This window comes from Panthera tigris, chromosome A3 (assembly GCF_018350195.1).
Source record: "Panthera tigris isolate Pti1 chromosome A3, P.tigris_Pti1_mat1.1, whole genome shotgun sequence".
NCBI classification, from domain to species: Eukaryota; Metazoa; Chordata; class Mammalia; order Carnivora; family Felidae; genus Panthera; species Panthera tigris.
The window spans coordinates 109,477,381-109,496,504 of record NC_056662.1 but is presented as its reverse complement, the minus strand read 5'-3'; the positions used below and the strand labels follow the sequence as shown (position 1 = coordinate 109,496,504).

The 19,124-nt window shown below is 40.3% G+C and overlaps 1 protein-coding gene across 4 annotated transcripts in view; it reads right to left on the bottom strand.

The window, feature by feature from the left end:
* Positions 1 to 11,513, bottom strand: part of STRN (striatin) — a 90,654-nt gene extending 79,141 nt beyond the window's left edge. For 2 of the 4 annotated variants that reach the window (XM_042982169.1, XM_042982170.1), the window contains exon 1: positions 11,148 to 11,513. In XM_042982169.1, coding sequence (XP_042838103.1) covers positions 11,148 to 11,381 — 234 coding nt within the window. In that variant the 5' untranslated portion in view covers positions 11,382 to 11,513. The remainder of the gene's footprint in view (positions 1 to 11,147) is intronic. The other 2 variants (XM_042982171.1, XM_042982172.1) reach the window with 1 other exon arrangement.
* Positions 11,514 to 19,124: the final 7,611 nt, after the last annotated feature.

Here is a 19,124-nt window from a genome sequence, read left to right as displayed (position 1 = left end):
CGTATGAAAAGAAAAAGTAAGTTGAATGCTTTGGGAAGACAACACAACAAAGGAGACCTACTAAGCAGGAGACCTGCTATCAAATTAAATGTGGGTGACACAACTGTGAAAGACTAAGGGAAAAGTCATAAAAATCGAGGATTCTGTACTGTACACTTTACTCAAGGAAAACCAAAACCAGAAATCATAACCAATGTATTGTAATTGTAGCTTTTTCAAGAAAGACAACACACAACTCCAATCAGGTTCTTAAAAAAAAAAAAAGTGAAGGGCAGGTGGGCTTGGTCTTACGGTGACAAATGACTATGCATTTATATTATTTTTAACTTAAATGACTTGGTATCATTTCAACCAGATTAACTGCCCAACCACTGATCAGGATGGTGTTTCTGTTATTTATACAAGCTCTTAGGGGAGCATGAAACTTCACTGTGTCTGGAGGTTTCCCAAAGACAGTAAAATGAAACTTGGAAGAGGATTAGAAATTCACCAGGCAGACAAGGGAGCGAAAATATCCCAACCCTATACATTGACTCAAAAGCATGAGAACAAGAAAAGTGTCAAAATATTTTTCCTTCCATTTACCATGCCCAGTCCCACCACTCAAACTTTTCTTACGGCAAATTATGTATCTTTTCTATGAGTTAGGGAATAATTATTACCTACCACAAAGAGCTTTGTAAAGATTAAAATCGATCACACGTGTAAAGTGCTCTACACTGTACCCAGCACATGGTAAGGGATCAACAACAACAATAAAAACTGTTATTATTTTTGGAGGGGAAAGAAGAGGAAACAAAAGCTAAAGTACTGGGACCATGGTACCATCTTCCCCAAGTAAGGACTCTTTGAAGTTCAATAAGTGTGCTGACCCAGATCTCCAGGCTCCTCCTTGTTCCCTTTTAGCTTTACATGAATCCACATTCCTCAGGAGCAGGTTTTGGTTGTGCATATAATTTAGGCTTTGCTTACTGCTGAACCTTCTCATTTAGGAAATACAAACAAAAAAACTGAGAGTAAGTCCCAGACTGGGCTGTAATTTTCCATCAGGTGAAATTGGTATCACCCTTATGGAATCTGACATCTTATTTATTTCTCCTAACTAGATATGCTGGTATTGGATCCAATTTCTGTCATATGTAAATGAGTGCTAATGAAGCCTGTGTGTAACACTCCCCCGGCCCTTTCCTTGGATCTCTGTAGTGCAGTCATGCCAAGAACCTATTCACCACACCCAAAATACCTATTCCACCCAACCTTCTTCAACATTTCCCAGAGCTCCCCTTAATTTCAGGGCTTCTACTCCTTATTCTTCTCCTGTTCTTACCTAAAACAAAACAAAACAGGGGCGCCTGGGTGGCTCAGTCGGTTAAGCGTCCGACTTCGGCTCAGGTCACGATCTCACTGTCCGTGAGTTCGAGCTCCGCATCGGGCTCTGTGCTGACTGCTCAGAACCTGGAGCCTGTTTCAGATTCTGTGTCTCCCTCTCTGACCCTCCCCCGTTCATGCTCTGTCTCTCCCTGTCTCAAAAATAAATAAAACGTTAAAAAAAATTTAAAAAAAACAAAACAACACAGAACACTACTCATTTTTCCTTGAGCCATACTGCTTCTAAGCCAGTCTACAGTAAAATTTCCTTCTTGCATATCAGTATTTTCTAATATTCCATCATCTTATTTAGATAAGGTACTTTTGTTATAAAAGTTAAATAGCACTGTCTGCCAAAGAAAGTGATTTTATTTCTTTAAATACCTTAATGCATAACAGCAAATACATGGTTGACATTATTATTCTGTTCAAACAGCATATGTAAAACAGATGGGCTGAGAATAACCTAATAACCAAAGTACTACACAAAAGGTGATATACGATCAATAAACACTAACTATATTAAAATATACATACATATATATGTATAAAATATGTATAAAATATACATGTATATATATTTTAATATGTTTAGTATATATAGTATAGCATATGTAGTTAGTATATACATATACGTGCGTGTATATAGCATAGTTAGTATATATATGTATGTATATATAGATATACACATACACACACACAGACACACACACAACATAATTAGGCTACCCTCAGAACAAGCTGGAAAAGATCCGAATTTGCAGATTTTTTTAAAGAAATAAACATTTTACATCAGTATTCTCTACACAAAAATAAAACGATTCGAAGAAACTAGAGTGACATATTGTTAAACACCTTTGAGGAACACAAATCATTGAAAACTTTCCTGAGCCCCTTAAAATGCAATCATTTCACTAAGTTGTTCTGCTTGAAGTTTGAAATATATAAGAATTTACATTATGACAGCTACTCAAAGCATACTTAATCATCTAAATATTGTAATTCACTTGGCTACTTCAGATCAGAAGCAGCTACACAGGGTAAGGGACCAATAAAAGGAGATGATGTATGGAGAACAATGCCTGGGCTTGGGTAGTAGGACTCGTGGGTTCTAAAGTCAATCCCCACCAATTCAGAGTGATCAAGGACCATTTACTTATTCTCTCTGTGGCCCTAACTGATACAACAAGAGATGAGATGGGAATGCAAGCTGGTGCAGCCACTCTGGAAAACAGTATGGAGGGTCCTCAAAAAACTAAAAATAGAACTACCCTACAACCCAGCAATTGCACTACTAGGCATTTACCCATGGGATACAGGTGTGCTGTTTCGAAGGGATACATGCACCCCCATGTTTTTAGCAGCACTATCAACAATAGCCAAAGTATGGAAAGAGCCCAAATGTCCATCGATGGATGAATGGATAAAGAAGATGTGGTATATATATTCAATGGAGTATCACTCGGCAATCAAAAAGAATGAAATCTTGCCATTTGCAACTACGTGGATGGAACTGGAGGCTATTATGCTAAGTGAAATTAGTCCATCAGAGAAAGACAAAAATCCTATGACTTCACTCATATGAGGACTTTAAGAGACAAAACAGATGAACATAAGGGAAGGGAAACAAAAATAATATAAAAACAGGGAGGGGGACAAAACAGAAGAGACTCATAAATATGGAGAACAAACTGAGGGTTACGGGAGGGGTTGTGGGAGGGGGGATGGGCTAAATGGGTAAGGGGCACTAAGGAATCTACTCCTGAAATCATTGTTGCACTATATGCTAACTAATTTGGATGCAAATTTTAAAAAATAAATAAATAAAATTAAGTAGAAAAAAAATAAACAACACTTTTGTAAACCACACCAAAAAAAAAAAAACTAAACAAGGGATGAGACTACGCAAGTTCTAAGGTCCCACAGGAGGTAAAATATTCTTAGTCTAATGAAGGGAATACAAAATTGGGAGTAGAGCTATGCAGGGCAAAGAGAGGGGACGTGCGCACGCACATCCCTGTCAGCCCTAGAATTCTACAGTTACATGTGCTAAGATGAAGACTACAGACAATACATACTCTAGGAATTAACAACAGGTTCATGTGTACAGTTTCTTCCTCCTGTCTGTCTCTGCTCTCCCCATCTCTCTTCCCTCTCTGTCTCTTCTTTTCTTCTACCCCCTTTCTTAGCTTCTTCTCCTGCCTCAGGTTTCTCTCCTGAACTGCAAAGTTCCTCTGTTCCTATCTCCAGTCCTCAATGCTTTCCAGCTATTACCATCTACTACTACATCTCTAGCCTGCTCCTTACTTCCGATACTGTCGGTTTATTGTCAGTATTATTAAACTGTCAGTTTTATCATCACTATTAACAGTGGCATAAGTAGCCACTATGCCAAATGCATCACTTAAACTAGTTCTTGGCTCCTAAAGTTTAATTTAAATAATAAGTAAATAAATAAATAAATAAATAAATAAATAAAACAGTTACAAGCATTCTCTCCACAGAAATCTCAACCAGCAAAAGCAAACCACTTATTGGACATTTATTATAGGTCACAAACTTTGCATACTCTATCTTTTTAAAATTACAACTACTCTGTTTGGTGGCTATATTTACAAAGATGGGGCCCAGAAAAATTATATACTGGAAATGATGGAACTAAGGCCCATACTTTCCACAGCCACACTGCGAGAGACAATGACAATAGACTGTTGTGTCAAATTGACCACTAAAGCAAGAAACTCCAAAGATCCCAAGGGCAAGTTTATTTCTAATGGCCCAGAATTGAAACCTGGAATCCATTAATAACATTCATAAATCAAAAAGTATGCTGGGGCACCTGGGTGGCTCAGTCGGTTAAGCATCCGACTTCGGCTGAGGTCATGATCTCATGGTTTGTGGGTTTGAGCCCCACGTTGGGCTTTGTGCTGACAGCTCAGAGCCTGGAGTCTGCCTCAAACTCTGTGTCTCCCTCTCTCTCTCTGCACCTCTCCCACTCACGCTCTGTCTCTCCCTCTAAAAAAATAAACATTAAAAATTTTTGAAAAAATTTTTAAATAAAAATAATTAAAATAAAATAAAATAAAATAAAACAAAATAAAATAAAATAAGCCTGACATCAAGTAGAGAGTAAGCTGACAAAGGGAAATCAGTCCAGATTATTTGGACTTTCAAACACCAATCAAGGACTGATTAATAAAGGGGTTGGTTTGTTTGTTTTAAATTTTGCTTTAATTTTACCAAGATTTTGGACAGAAGTTGTAGTCTCCCCCCCACCACTGGGACTCAAAGAAAAGTAAACTTAGATAGTAAATAAAGTTTAGGGTCAAATAAGGATATCTCTTAATAGAGAAAAAGTATCAATTATATTTCTCTACAGATAATTACTGGGCCATCCTTATTTGTCAATTTTTGAAAGTAAGATAATTCAGTTTTCAGTAATAGTGCCTCAAATTAACTCTTCTACTGAAAACAGTTAAATATTCTGGACAAAATATTTTTACATATTTAAAAGGCAAAGCTGATAAGAAGTAAGGAATTATTTGGCCAAAATTGAAAGGAAAATGGGAACCTAGTAAGGTAAGAGAACAAAAGCCACTTTTGCTCTAGAGGTACTAGCCAATCAGAACAAATCTGAACCTTAAGTTTGGACAGCCTTATAGGACCCAAAGAGCAAAAACTAAAGACCAGAACCATCCGGAGTAAAAAGTCTAACAGGTGATATGTCCCACATTTAGCTAAGACCCTGTAGCATATTCCTTCAAGGCAAAGGTGAAGGATGCTGGTCCTCAAATGTATTTGTGGCCAAAATTTGCATCAGCTGGGTGGTCCAAAACCTCAAGCAATGAATTGGTTTTAAAATGGTTCTGGATTGCTAATGCCTCCAAAAACCCATCAGAGCAAATGCAAAGACCTTCTAAAGAAGACACCTTTATTTGAGACCTCAGATTAGTCTTAACACCTTTCCAAGGACAGTGAGCAGCACACAAAAATAACTATGCATACAAAGAAATAAGTCACCATGAACAAGGACCGGCAAAAACAAGAGACCACAGAAAGAGATCTCCAAGACTTCATGCAGAGGAAGTACAGATATACCAACTATAAAACAACTATACTCACTAGGTTTAAAGAAAAAGAAACTTGAAGATATCTTCAAGGAACAGGAAACTATTAAGAAAAAATCCAGCAAATTTAAAATGCAACCAAAAGGAACTTCAGTAATAATTAAAATTAGAAACTTACAGATGGCTTTAAAAGATTAAATTCAACTGAAAAGAAAATTAATGGACTGCAAATAAGTCAGAATAAACAGATAAAGAAGGTCTAAAATACATGTAATCAGAGACCTAAAGATTAAAGAAAAGAGAATGGGATAAAGCAGAAATATAAAGAGATAGTGACTGATGATTTTGCAGAAATCTAAAGAGATAATGATTGAGGATCATGTAGATTTTTCAAAGAGCCTAACAAAGTCACAAATAAAATAAAAAGAAATATATACCCTGAAACATCATAACGAAACTCAGAACACAAAGTCCAGAAAAAAATATTAAATGTAGACAATAAAATAAGCTAGTAAACAGTGGAACAGAGTAAAATCTCCAGGTCTGTTGTTTTAAATAAAAAGAAAAATGATAAGTAAGCATTAGTGTGACTGATTATCTCAGAAGGGTCTAAGGATCAAGCAAGATAATGAATTTAAGGGCTTGGAAAAAACTATACAGGTATCTGGAGACTTAAGTGACAGTCTGTACAAAAACCTGTTTCATTCTCGGTCATTCAACCTCTCTGTGGGCCTCACTTTACCTGCGGAAGAAGGTTGCAGCTGATTTTTTCCAAAGTTCATTCCAGCTCAGAAATTACTCTATCATTATCTCTCTCAGTCAGAGGGAGGTGAATCAAATTATAATATTCTACTGGCTAAAAATAAAACGCTACCTATCATCAGAAAGAATAATAGAAACGTAACAAAAATTATATCCCAATTCTATAAAAAGCCATCCATATCTGGAATACTAACAGATGTGTCCAAACAATACATGTAAAATCAGAAACAAACAACTAAAGCAGTGGTTCTCAATCCGTGCTCCCTTGAGGGAGCTCAAAAAAACACTAATACCAGGGGCACTAAATCCTAAAATTCTGATTAAACTGGTCTGGGGTAGAGCACAGGAAATGAAGATTTTTAAAAGTTCCCCCAGATTATTCTAAGGTTGAGCTAAAGCTAAGAAATACTGAACTAAAGTGACAAAAAATAATTTTGAGTCACACTTGACTCCTCTTTTCCTCAAACGTCACATCCTATCCTTCAGCACACCTTGTTGGTTCTACCTTCAAAAATGCATTCAGAATCCATTAGATTTTGAATACGTATCAAAATAGACATTCACATATCTCATCACTACCAGCTTAGTTCATCTCCAGCCTGGATTATTAACTAGACTCCATGACTCTCTTACCATTGTCTTCCCTCCAAGTGCATTCTAAACCCTTGCGATGCTGTTCCTTTACTCAAAACATTTCAACTGTCACCCATCTGGCTGAGGTACAATCTAAAATCCTTACAATGGGCAAGACCCAGTATGGCATTTCTTCCATTCTTCTCCTCTACTCTAGCCACATGTGCCTCATTATTCCTCAAACATTCCAAGCATGCTCCTTCCCCCCGTACTGTTCTCTCTGCCCTCCCAGAACACCCCCTCCTTAATTTCACCTTTTCAGGTCTTGCTCAAATGGCATCTCATCAGGTAAGCCTTTCTTCCCCAGTCCACCCCACCAAGCACTCCATATCCCCCTTATACCAACCACATTACTGTGATGCTTACTACCACCTAACATTTTATGTATGTACGTATTCATTATTGTCTGCCTGTAGGATCTATTTTAACCATCTTGTTTCTCCAGTGCCTAGGACAGGAGCTGGCATAAAATGGGTGAATAACATTTGTTGACTGAAAATATGAATCAATAATGCCAAAATCCAGATTAATAAATACTCCAGTCTCTATGCCACATGCCCTAAGCTACTCAATCATATCACCTTTTTCATACAATTCTAACATTTCCAGGTAAATAACAGAGCCTTCCCTACTACACACACCCCCCAAAATCTAGGGCCAATAGTTTTTGTTTTGTATTTACATGCCTGCTTTCTATTAAGTCAGTAATTTTCAAATAGGTTCTCATTACTTCATTAAGTTCTTTCTTCTTGCTATTCTCCCCATTCACTGCTAGCTCTCTTTTGTGCTATTCTAAGAAAATCTAAGCCCCCACAATGATAAACACTCTGATTTTCCTACATCTTGCTTGTCTATCACTCCAACTAGACTGCATACTTCTTGAAGGTCATCTAGCTCAATGTCTCGCATAAAAGAAATTTCCCTCGATTGTTACGATTAGTATTCCAACTCCAATTCCTTTGACAAATATAAAGCTCAGTAATAACCCTAACCATTCTTTTCCCATGAACTGCCTATTCTCATCTGAATGGTGGTAGTGAGGCAGGAGGGGGATTGTCAAAAATAAAGAGAATTCTAGGGATACCTGGGTGGCTCGGTTGGTTGAGCATCTGACTTCGGCTCAGGTCATGATCTCATGGTCCGTGGGTTCAAGCCCCACGTCGCACACTGTGCTGACAGAGCCTGGGGAGCCTGCTTCAGATTCTGTGTCTCCCTCTCTCTCTGCCTCTCCCCTGCTCCCGTTCTGTCTCTCTCTCTCAAAAATAAATAAACATTAAAAAATTTTTTTTAAAAAGAGAGAGAGAATTCTACATTAACTGAGATGGGCAAGGAGGGGAAAATGATAAGTTTACAGCACAGTATAACTGGTTCCTTCCTCCCAAGACCTGAAGAAGGGAGGAAGTGGTAAAGGCAGACCAGGTAGGTGACAGCTTGGATTGCCTTGCACAACTCTGTCCTGACAATCTGAAAGAGCAAGACTAACAGGTTCCTGAAGGGACAAATTAGACTTAATCTTAAAGGTATTTTTGTTGACTTCGGTGTTAATGACTTGAGAAGAGATTTAAAAACCAAAGAGAGGACATCAATTAATCCAAATTTCATCACCACTCATTCTCTGACTTCCGATTTCTTCTAGAAAAATTTAAATGGCAAAAGAAAAATGAAGGGGTATGTTCACATTTAATGATGTTGATAAAAAGAAATTATTTTAAAAATATGTTTTCAGTTGTGAGACTCCCGCAAACTCTCTTCCCAAAAAGTATGTTATTTGTTCTGTTTGGAAAATATGACACATGTTTAAAGTTCCTCCCTGGATGCTTAATTTAGTGTAAGCACAAACGAAAAGATACTGTAAAAATGCAGTGCTTTCAGTGTGAGGAGCACCAATTGGAAACCTACCTGAGCTTTAACGTTTGCCATTAAAAATCCCAGAAATAGCATGTGTGTGCATGTGTGTGTAAAACTGAAGAGTGACTACAATTATAGGTAAATTGAAAAGTTGAAATGGAGGGGTGGAAGGGGAGAACTGGGAGACAGGACAAGGGTAAGATGAGCTGCAAACTCCCGAACCTCCACAAGTAAAAAGGGAAGAGTTATTATCTTGTTTGTTTTTGACCAAATTAGCGTGACTCACCTTCCCTAAACTGGAAATTAAAATTTAAGCAGCCACATAAAAAAATCATTCTCCACACCCGAACAACGTTAACGCTAAAGCCTGCCTTTAACACTTCCTTGAAGTCTGAAATCCGCAATTTCATTTATGGAATGCACTGTTTAATAAAGTGAATTACTAATAAATTTAAATGAAGCATTCAAGTCTGCTTATCACTATACAGACATGGTCAGATTCATTTTGAGAAAAGTTACAAACACCAACAGACTAGATACTAAAGTACATAATGGCAGACGTAAAAAAAGTTGCCAAAGAATACAAACATAGAACTGTGGAAATAAAGAATGAGAAGAAATTTTAGAAACTATGGGTCACTGCCTCGCTTCACTCAACTCCTCCCAGAGGCCTTCCTCACCCACCCCATCTAAAATAAAAAAGCCGCCGGGAGCCTGGGTGCTCAATCAGTTAAGCATATGACTCTTGGCTTCAGCTCAGGTCATGATCTCACAGTCTGTGAGTTCGAACCCCAGATGGGGCTCAGTGCTGACTTGGGATTCTCACGATCTCACAGTTTGTGAGTTCGAACCCCAGATCGGGCTCCGCGCTGACGGGATTCTCTCTCTCTCTCTGCCCCTCCCCTGCTCACTCGCTCTCTCAAAATAAGTAAACAACCTTAATAAAAAAATAAACAAATAAAATACCTGTCCCTATCACATTCTATTTCTGTACCTGATTTATTTTCCTCATCCAAGGTGCCATTATGGTTCGGTATATTATGTACTTACATTTGCTGCTTGTTTGCCTGCCGACTAAAACGTAAGCTCTATGAGGACCGAAGCTCTGTCAGTTGTGTTCATCCCAGGCCCTCGAGGCACACAGCTGGCACTCAATAAAGTACTGAATAAATAAATGATGAACCTGAAGTTCACAGAGGGTAAAGGATTTCCTCAAGGTCACAGCCAGCAGTAAGCACAGCTGGTACTAAAACGCTGTCTACTCCCTCTTTCCATAGCCACTTCCACTAGGCCAAAGCACCCTGCTCAAGCACATGATTTTCTAGTTAACAGATTCCTTCTTTTCTTTTTTGAAGTGCCAAAGAAAATACCCGTTACCAAAAAAAGTGACACGCTGGGTAGCATTTTAACTTCAAGTGTTTCACCAACCAAAACTATACTCAGATTTCAGAAGTGTACAAGATTAGCCAGTAAAACAGAAAGGCACAGCCACTCAGTTCTTCGAGTTCCTTGTGAAACTGGTGTGTGCCTTGGAAGTTTTAACATCAGCTTCGGAAACACACTTAGCAATTCAGAATGGCCTGTAAAGTATCAGCCTCACTTTCTTCTAAGAGCCCACAACAGCTCCTTCCTGGATATGCTTTATCTTGCAGATTATGCAAGGAAATGTAACCAACTTTAAAGTCCCTTTTAGTTCCTTTCAAAGTACAAGGCAATCTCACAAAACCCTGGGCATAAAATTAACCCTTGGGAAGTTTCAGATTCTGAGAATAGGAAACCATCTCCGAACCATCACCTGACGGTGATCATCTAGGTTCTTCATGATCTGAAATACCTAAAAGAAACGCGGAGGTGGGGGGTTGGGGGGGGGGGGGGTGGAGGAAGAGGAAAAGAGAAGAAACATTTACATACATCAAAAAGGAGCTGATATCCCTCATAATACTTTAGCCCAACATCAGCTTCTTGCCTAAAGTCAAGGCCCCACGCACACAACTTCGGTTGTCTGCTTTGGTCACCTCCCTTTCAGAGAGACAGGAGCCAACTACCAATACCTTTCGCAGGGAACATCTCTAGACCTAGGATGGGACTCACTAGGGCAGAGGATGATTTGCTAGACGTCTCTCAAAACTACTGTCAGCCCAATTAGTTAACTGAAAGGGACGACCTAAAATGTGGGACGGCAAGAGAGTTGAAATGAGACTGAGTTAAGAGTGTGAAGGAGCAGACGAAAAGGAACGGGGAGGGTAAACAACGCATCAGGGGCTGGAGTGGGAACCTAGGTCAAGGCAGCGGGGTCAGGGAAAGGCAAAGGTGAAGGGGGGAAAGAGATGCGGTTTCTGAGTGGGATGGGCGGGAGCAAAGGGGGAGGGGACGAGGGGGGCCGAAGGGGGAGAGGGGGGAAGGGTCCTGGGCGGGGCGGAAGGGAGCGAAGAGGCGGGATGAAGAGGGCCAGGCCGGGAGGGTCTTTACCTGCAGCTCCGCCCGCTCCACCTCCCACTGGGCTCTCTCCACCTCGAAGCGGGCCCACTCGTGCTGCAGGAAGTGCAGGATCCCAGGGAGGCTGTATTGGGCTCGCGCCGCCCCCGCCGCAGCCGCCCCGTCGCCGGCCGCGGCAGCCTCCGCCAGAGGCCCGAGACCCTTGGCACCGCCGGCGCCCGGGTGGTTGTTGCTGAAGAAGACGCCGGGACCCGCCTGCTCGTCCATGGCGGCCGCAGAAACCCCGGGAGCTGCCCAGGAGCCCAGCAGCGGAGGCAACGGCGGCGGCCAGCAGCGCCTCCTCCTGCCTCCGCCGCTCCCCGCCCACACCCCAGTCAGCAGGGAGCAGCCGCCTGGGCGCGGGGGCCGGCCGAGCCCGGGACGGGCCGGGAAATGGGTCAACTGCGGCGCGCGGGCGGCCCAGGGCTTGCTGGGAGTTGTAGTCGCGGGGCGGGGCGGCGGCAAGCGCGGTCGCGGCGGCCTGTGGGGCTGCGAGAGACTCGGGCGCGGCCGCAGCTCCGCCCCCGGCCCGCCCCGGCCCGCCCCTGCCCGCCCCTGCCCGCGGCGGTGGGGGCCGACCGGGCCGGGAGCGCGGGTTTCCTCACCCGCCGGTCGGGCGCGAGCGGGCTGCGCGCCAGTGCACCCCTCGCACGCGGAAGTTCTCGGGCGGCGCGCCCTGTTGCATACACACACACATACACACACACGGAAGTTATCGCGCCAAGATACCAGTCCGAGCAGCACATCTTTCAGGGCTTCCTGGTGGTTGTGCTAAGAAACAAGCTCAAAGCGAGGTTCGGAGGTCCGGCTCCTGGACGGCTCCAGCTAGTTGGATCTAACCCTCTCCCTTTGGCTCCAACTTAAGTGTTTCTCTGGCCCCAGACACTCCTCTCAAGTTCTGGCAATCTGCTTATCGCTATCGCTCCTCCCTTTTTTTTTTTTTTTTTTCTCTCTCTCTTACGGATTCAAACCTGTTGCCTGATCAGTTTTCACTTATAAGGAACTCTAATCACCTCTCTCTCCTGGACCAGCCCTTTTCAGCTTCTACATTCTGGATTGTTGGCACTTCATCTGAAACACTGCTCCGCTGAAGTCCCTTTCTCCTGCAGTAAATCTTGCAGAAGTAAGTCCTGTAGACGTTTCAGATATCCAAGGGTGTTATTTCGGTGTCCCTTTTTTCTACCTTTTCCCGCGCAGTTTTTACTCAGTTCAACTCAACAAATATTTGATTGTCAGTTATTTCTGTCGCTGGGGACATAAAGATAAATGACACAGTTCCTGTCATCAAAGGGAGATTGGCAAGTATATAATCAATTCTCACAGTGCCTTAAATCAACACCACCCGAAGGAACAAAGTCCCTTTCTCTTCCCTAGAACTGTCTTAGGTATCCAGGCACTTCTCCCTTTTCACTTGTCCCGGTCCCAGTTTCTTCCACGGTTCACCTGCAAACCCGCAGCAGTAATTAGCCTTCAAGAGCACATCAAAGTCCTCTCAAGTGTTTCTCCAAATCTTATCCTCCGAAGTCCCTGAAAATATGTCACTATAAAGTCACACTACAACAATAATGAAAGGAAGGCGCCTGAAAAAAATTTAACAAATGAAAATGAAATGAAGCACTTATCTTGTCCCCATAACAAGTTATCTGTAATTCTTTTCTTTTGTGGGATGGATTTCTGGGATATCAGACCTGATGGCCATGAAAAAAAATGTAAAGATTTAAGCTGCCTGGTGACATGTCAGGGAAGGACATCCTGTTCCTGTCCTCCCCCAACCCTTCCCTTCCCATGGCTGCTTGTGGAAAAGACAGGAAACACACTGTATCTGCCCTGGTTGCAAATAAAGATGGCAAGCTCTCTTTTCTCATTTATTGGATGTTTCTGCTTCATGAATTCATTCTTTATTATAATAAAAGTGTGATCCAGGCTTGGCCAAATTCCCTGTGTCATAAATTAGTTTGGCTGTTAAGTGTCCTTTGAGACACTGCCCAATCCTCTCATTTTACAGCTCAAGAAACTTAAGTCCAAAGAAGTTGAAACTTGTCCACAATGAGGCTTTGAGTGAGTGGCACAGTCCAAATGAGAAACTAGAATTCCTGACTGCTAGTTCATTGATCTTTCCATTAACACGTTGCCTCCTCTCTTATCAGACCTACCAGAATGTGGAAGGGACAATAATGCCACTATGGCATATTTTCTCATCTGGAAGATTTAAGTACTCTTACAAGTTTAAAATGTTAGAAAGTGGTTTTTTTTTTCTCTAATAGAAGACATGGCTGACAATTCCCTGAAATAAATTCATAACACACTATAAAACAATTACATTTAATGGTAGCTGTTTAAGAACCCATAAGTCCTTTAGCTAGACTATCAAGAAAAAGGGAGAGGACTCAAATAAATAAAGTCAGAAATGAAAGAGGAGATATTACAACTGATACCATAGAAATACAAAGGGTCAGGGGTGCCTGGGTGGCTTGGTCGGTTAAGCGTCTGACTTCGGCTCAGGTCATGATCTCACGGTCTGTGAGTTCGAGCCCCGCGTCGGGTTCTGTGCTGACAGCTCAGAGCCTGGAGCCTGTTTCAGATTCTGTGTCTCCCTCTCTCTCTGGCCCTCCCCTGTTCATGCTCTCTCTCTGTCTCAAAAATAAATAAACGTTAAAAAAAAAAAAAGAAAAAAAAAGAAATACAAAGGGTCATAGGAGACTGCTATAAACAATTCTATAACCTAGAAGAAATGAATAGATTCCTAGAAAACTACAACCTATCAAGACTGAATTGTGAAAAAACAGAAAGTCTGAATAGACTGATTACAGTAAGGGGAAGCAGTAATCAAAAACATTCCAACAAACAAAAGTCTAGGACCAGATGGCTGCACTGGTGATTTCTATCAAACATTCAAAGAAAGATTAATACCAATCTTCAAACTCTTCCAAAAAAAAAACAAAAACAAAACAGAAAAGGGGAGAATTTTCCCAAACTCGTTTTATGGGGCCAGAGTTACCCTGATACCAAAACCACACAAGTATGCCACGAAAAAAAGAGAAAATTATAGGGGCACTTGGGTGGCTCAGTCAGTTAAGTGCCTGACTACGGCTCAGGTCATGATCTCGTGGTTTGTGGGTTCGAGCCCCATGTAAGGCTCTGTGCTGACAGCTTGGAGCCTGAAGCCTGCTTCAGATTCTGTCTCTCCCTCTCTCTATGCCCCTCCTCTGCTCACGCTCTGCCTGTCTCTGTCTCTCTCTCTCTCTCTCTCTCTCTCTCAAGAATAAATAAGCATTAAAACAATTCTTAATAAAAGAAATTATAGGCCAATATCCCTGATGAGCATAGATGCAAAAATCATTGACAAAATATTAGCAAACCAAATTTAACAAGACATTAAAAGGATCATACACCATGGTCAAGTGACATTTATGCTAGGGATGCAAGGATAGTTCAATATCTGCAAATCAATAAGTGTGATACATCATGTTAACACTCAACAAGGCAGGTATAGAGGGAGTGTACCTCTACATAATAAAGGTTACCTATGACAAACCCACAGCTAACATCATATACTCAATGATGAAAAGATGAAAGCTTTGGGTGCTTAGGTGGCTCAGTCGGTTGAGCGTCTGGCTTCAGCTCAGGTCATGATCTCGTGGTTTGTGAGTTCAAGCCCTGCATCCAGCTCTGTGCTGATAGCTTGGAGCCTGGAGCCTGCTTCGGATTCTGTGTCTCCCTCTCTCTCTGCTCCTCCCCCGCTCATGCTCTGTCTCTCTTGCTTTCAAAAATAAATAAACACTTAAAAAGTTTTTTTAAAAAATGAAAGCTTTTCCTCTAGGATCAGGAACAGACAAGGATGTCTACTCTCAACACCTGTATTCAACCCAGCACTGGAAGCCCTAAACAGAGCAATTAGGCAAGAAAGAGAAATAAAAGTCATCCAAATTGGAAAGGAAGAGGTAAAACTGTCACTATATACATGACATTATATATAGAAAACCCTAAATACTCCATCAAAAAACTGTTAGAATAAATGAATCCAGTAAAGTTGCAGAATACAGTCAATACACTAAGACATGTTGCATTTCTACACACTAACAATGAACTAACAGAAAGAGAAATTATGAACAAGATCTCATTTATAAGTGCATCCAAAAAAATAAAATACCTAGGAATAAACTTGACCAATGAGGTGAAAAACCTGTATACTGAAAACTACCAGATATTAGGAAGTTGAAGAAGACATAAAAAAATGGGAAGATATTCCATGCTTATGGATTGGAAGAATTAATATTTGTTAAATCTCCATACTACTCAAAGCAATCTACAGATTCAATGCAATCCTTATCAAAATTCTAAAGGCACTCTTCCCAGAAATAGAACAAATAATCCTAAAATTTGTATGGAACAATAAAAGACCCCAAATAGCCAAAGCAATCTTGAGAAAGAAGAACCTCAATTTTATTCCTCACTCTACAATTATCTAAATCTGGAAATCTTGGACAAATGGTTTAACTTTTTTGATTCACTATTCTGTCACTTTTAATATGAGAATAATATTCAGCTTTTAAGTTACCACAAAGATTAGACAAGAGAAAAAATGTAAAGCCCCTAGCATAGTGCTTGACCAATAGCATATACCAAATAATGATAGCTATTATTATAACAGAGTTCACAAGACTGAGTAACATATAAAGACGATAAATACTGGGGGGAAAATAATTGTTCTTTTTTCTTTCTAATCCCCTATATAGAAATTCAATTCAGCAGAGTTAAAATAATCTTTAAAAAATATTAATGTCTATGCCTTACCCTTAAGCCTCAGACCTTAAGGTGGTACTGATTACCTGATCATTTCATTTTATAACTGATAAAACCTATGACACAAAAAATAAAGTCTCATTTCCAAGCACAGAGAGAGCTGTCAAAATGTTGTTTCATGCATCAGTATAACCAGTATAAAGTGAAAAATTGTGAAATGCTAAATGTTTATTTAGATAATTAGAGTGTTGGCTTTTTTTATTTCAATGTGTATGTTATATGGGATAGGGGATTATAGGAACACAAAACAACGAATAAGTCATCTGCTCTTTTTTTTTTTTTTTTGTATTTTTCATTAAAATGAGTGGGTATTTTAAAAAACTGTGCAGGAGACTGACTGCTTCCGTGGTAGAACATGTGACTCTTGATCTCAGGGGTTGTGAGTTTGAGTCCCATGTTGAGTGTAGAGTTTACTCAAAAAAATTTTTTTAATAAAATAAATAAATAAATGATAAGTCACTTGGGTCTCTGATTTTTTAACTGCTCCAAGAAGAGTCTTCAAATTGAGCTTCATGGCTTTTTCAGGATTCTGGGCAGAGAATAGAGTGGACCACTTGAGTAGAGATAGGCTTCCACTAGCATGAAGAGAACTTTGGGGAACAGACATGTTCAATAGCTCACTGTTTGCCAGCCTCTGTACTATCTGGCCACTACCTAATTTCCCTCACCTCTCCTTTCTGCCTACCCTGCTTCTACCTTTCCTCAGCTTCCAAGCTCCCTCTTAGATTGGAAGTCTGAAAATGACTGGGTTGGGAGAACAGCCAATAAAAAATTGGGTAGTAAAGGAACTCCGTTATTTGAAAATGTTCTTGGAGTCCAAGAATTAAATCTACCTCACAGTCACATGATAGGATGGGGAAAATCGCCTCTACTATTATTTATTATTACTACTATTATTTTCTTTTGGAAGAGTGTGGTTGAAATTAGAGAGTTGCCGGGGCGCCTGGATGGCTCAGTTGGTTGAGCATCCAACTTCGGCTCAGGTCATGATCTCACAGTTGGTGAGTTTGAGCCCCACGTCAGGCTCTGTGCTGACAGCTTGGAGCCTGGAGCCTGCTTCAGATTCTGTCTCCCTCTCTGTCTGCCCCTCTCCAGCTCACCCTGTCTCTCTCAGGAATAAATAAACATTAAAAAAAAATTTTTTTTAAGAAATTTTATGTTACTAACACATTTTAGTAAATTCAACTATTAAATAAAATTTCATTTTGAAATTAAAATTAATTTTAATTTTGTAGTGGCTGATATATGGAGGAATAGATACTTAAAACCTAAAATCAGGATTGCTTTCACTGATCTAAATAGCTAACACTGCAGGAGGCTAAAATGATAATACAGCTCTGAAGCTGTAGCAAGACTTCTCTCAGAATATCAGTGGTGACCAACTTAAGATTCTGTTCCTCTCAGCAAAGATCAACTGGTTTTTGAACATTCTTTTTCATCCTCTCCATCAACTCCATGCCTTGCTTCTCTATCCTTGTCTCTTTTAATATTTCCAGTGAAAGAAAGCTCTACTCAACTGGTTCTTGCCTTCCTCCTCTTTTTCTCCTTAATAACTATGGCGCCCCTATTTCTAAAGCAGGAATTGAACTTTAAACAATTCACAGAACTTCGTTACAATTCACATAACTTCGTTACGTAAAAATAACCGTTGTGAGGCTTGAGGTGGGGAGAGGACCTTTTTATAAGCTGACTCTCCTTGCCAGCCATGAAACAGAGATATACTGATTTCCAGGTGGAGCCTTTGCTCAGAAGAAGACACCCAACCTTCATTTAGATTTGAATTGCTCAGAACAGCAGCTTCCCCAAACTCCTATCTGATAGTCCTTAAATATAAACTAAGTCAGTTCTCAAAAGAATTTAAATGTGGTGCGTCATCAGTATTATTATTTGTAAACGTGATGGGAAATCTGGATATTGTGCCAGAAAAATAAGAAAAATGAGTGAGGTTAAAGTCTGATACGTTTTTGTTTTAGGGTTTGAAGACCCCTGTTTTCTTAACTTTTTCCAAACAAGATACACGGAGTGTGTCTCCCTCCCTCTCCCCTGCAGGCCCTCAATTCGCTACTGCTATCCAGTCGGTATTAATTTTAGCACTTGGAGTTGTTCTCTGTAATGGAAAATTCTACCCATTATCTATGTTATCTCCTTGCCCAGATTTCCCCCCAGCTGCAGGACATGAAGTAACGAGAGGAGGAGGGGTTTGAACCAGCTCAAACACACTTTCACACGAAATCATAATGTGCATCATTACCGCCTGTGAGCTGATTGTATTCAAGCTGAAGGAGCCAACACATACATTTTCATTAGAGGAGAAAAAGATCATTTAAAAATACCATTTTTAGGATATTGCAATAATCAAATTAATGCTGCAACATTTTTATGAGAATACACCAGATTAAAACATGAAGGAAGAGTATAAATTAGCTAGCTCGGGGTGGAATGGAGCTTTTTCGGCCAAATTCAAACACCTGAGGAAGAAAAGTACATCGTGCATTTGAAAGAAGTCCGATATACCTGACATAAAGAGCAAGAGGAAAGTAATAACAATTATTACTTTTATTCACCGCTTACTAAAAAAAAAAAAAAAAATTATGCGTTTTCTATGCATTAACTTGATCCTTACAATGTCCTTAACGGGTAAGTACTAACATCATTTTCACTTAACAGATAGGGACACTACTATATGGCCGTAAGACCAGGATGAAATGAGTAGGTGAAGTAGGCAGGGGCCAGATTACTCGAGTCCCCTTAAAGAATTGGTCTTTAGCTAAGGTAAGCAACTGGAGACTTTTCAGCAAGGTATCAGATTTGAATTTATAAAGATCATTTCAGTTTCTCTGTGGAACACATAGTATTAGTTAGCACTTCTAAATTGTTTTCTAAGAGTCAGGCACTGTTTTCAGGACATTTGCAAGTCTTAACTCATTTAATCCACAGCTGCTCTATAAAATGGGTATTGTTATTTTCATTTTGCAAAAGTGGAAACTGAGGCACGGACAGAACAAGTGACTTACCCCTGGTTGCACAGTTTGTGAATAATAGAGCCAGATTCCAACCCAGGAAAGCTGACGCTACAGTCCACACTAGCCACTTTGGTATACTGCAACCAGATGTTGTGTTTGGGATTAAGACGCAATAATGGCAATAAAGACATGTGAAGGGATTTGA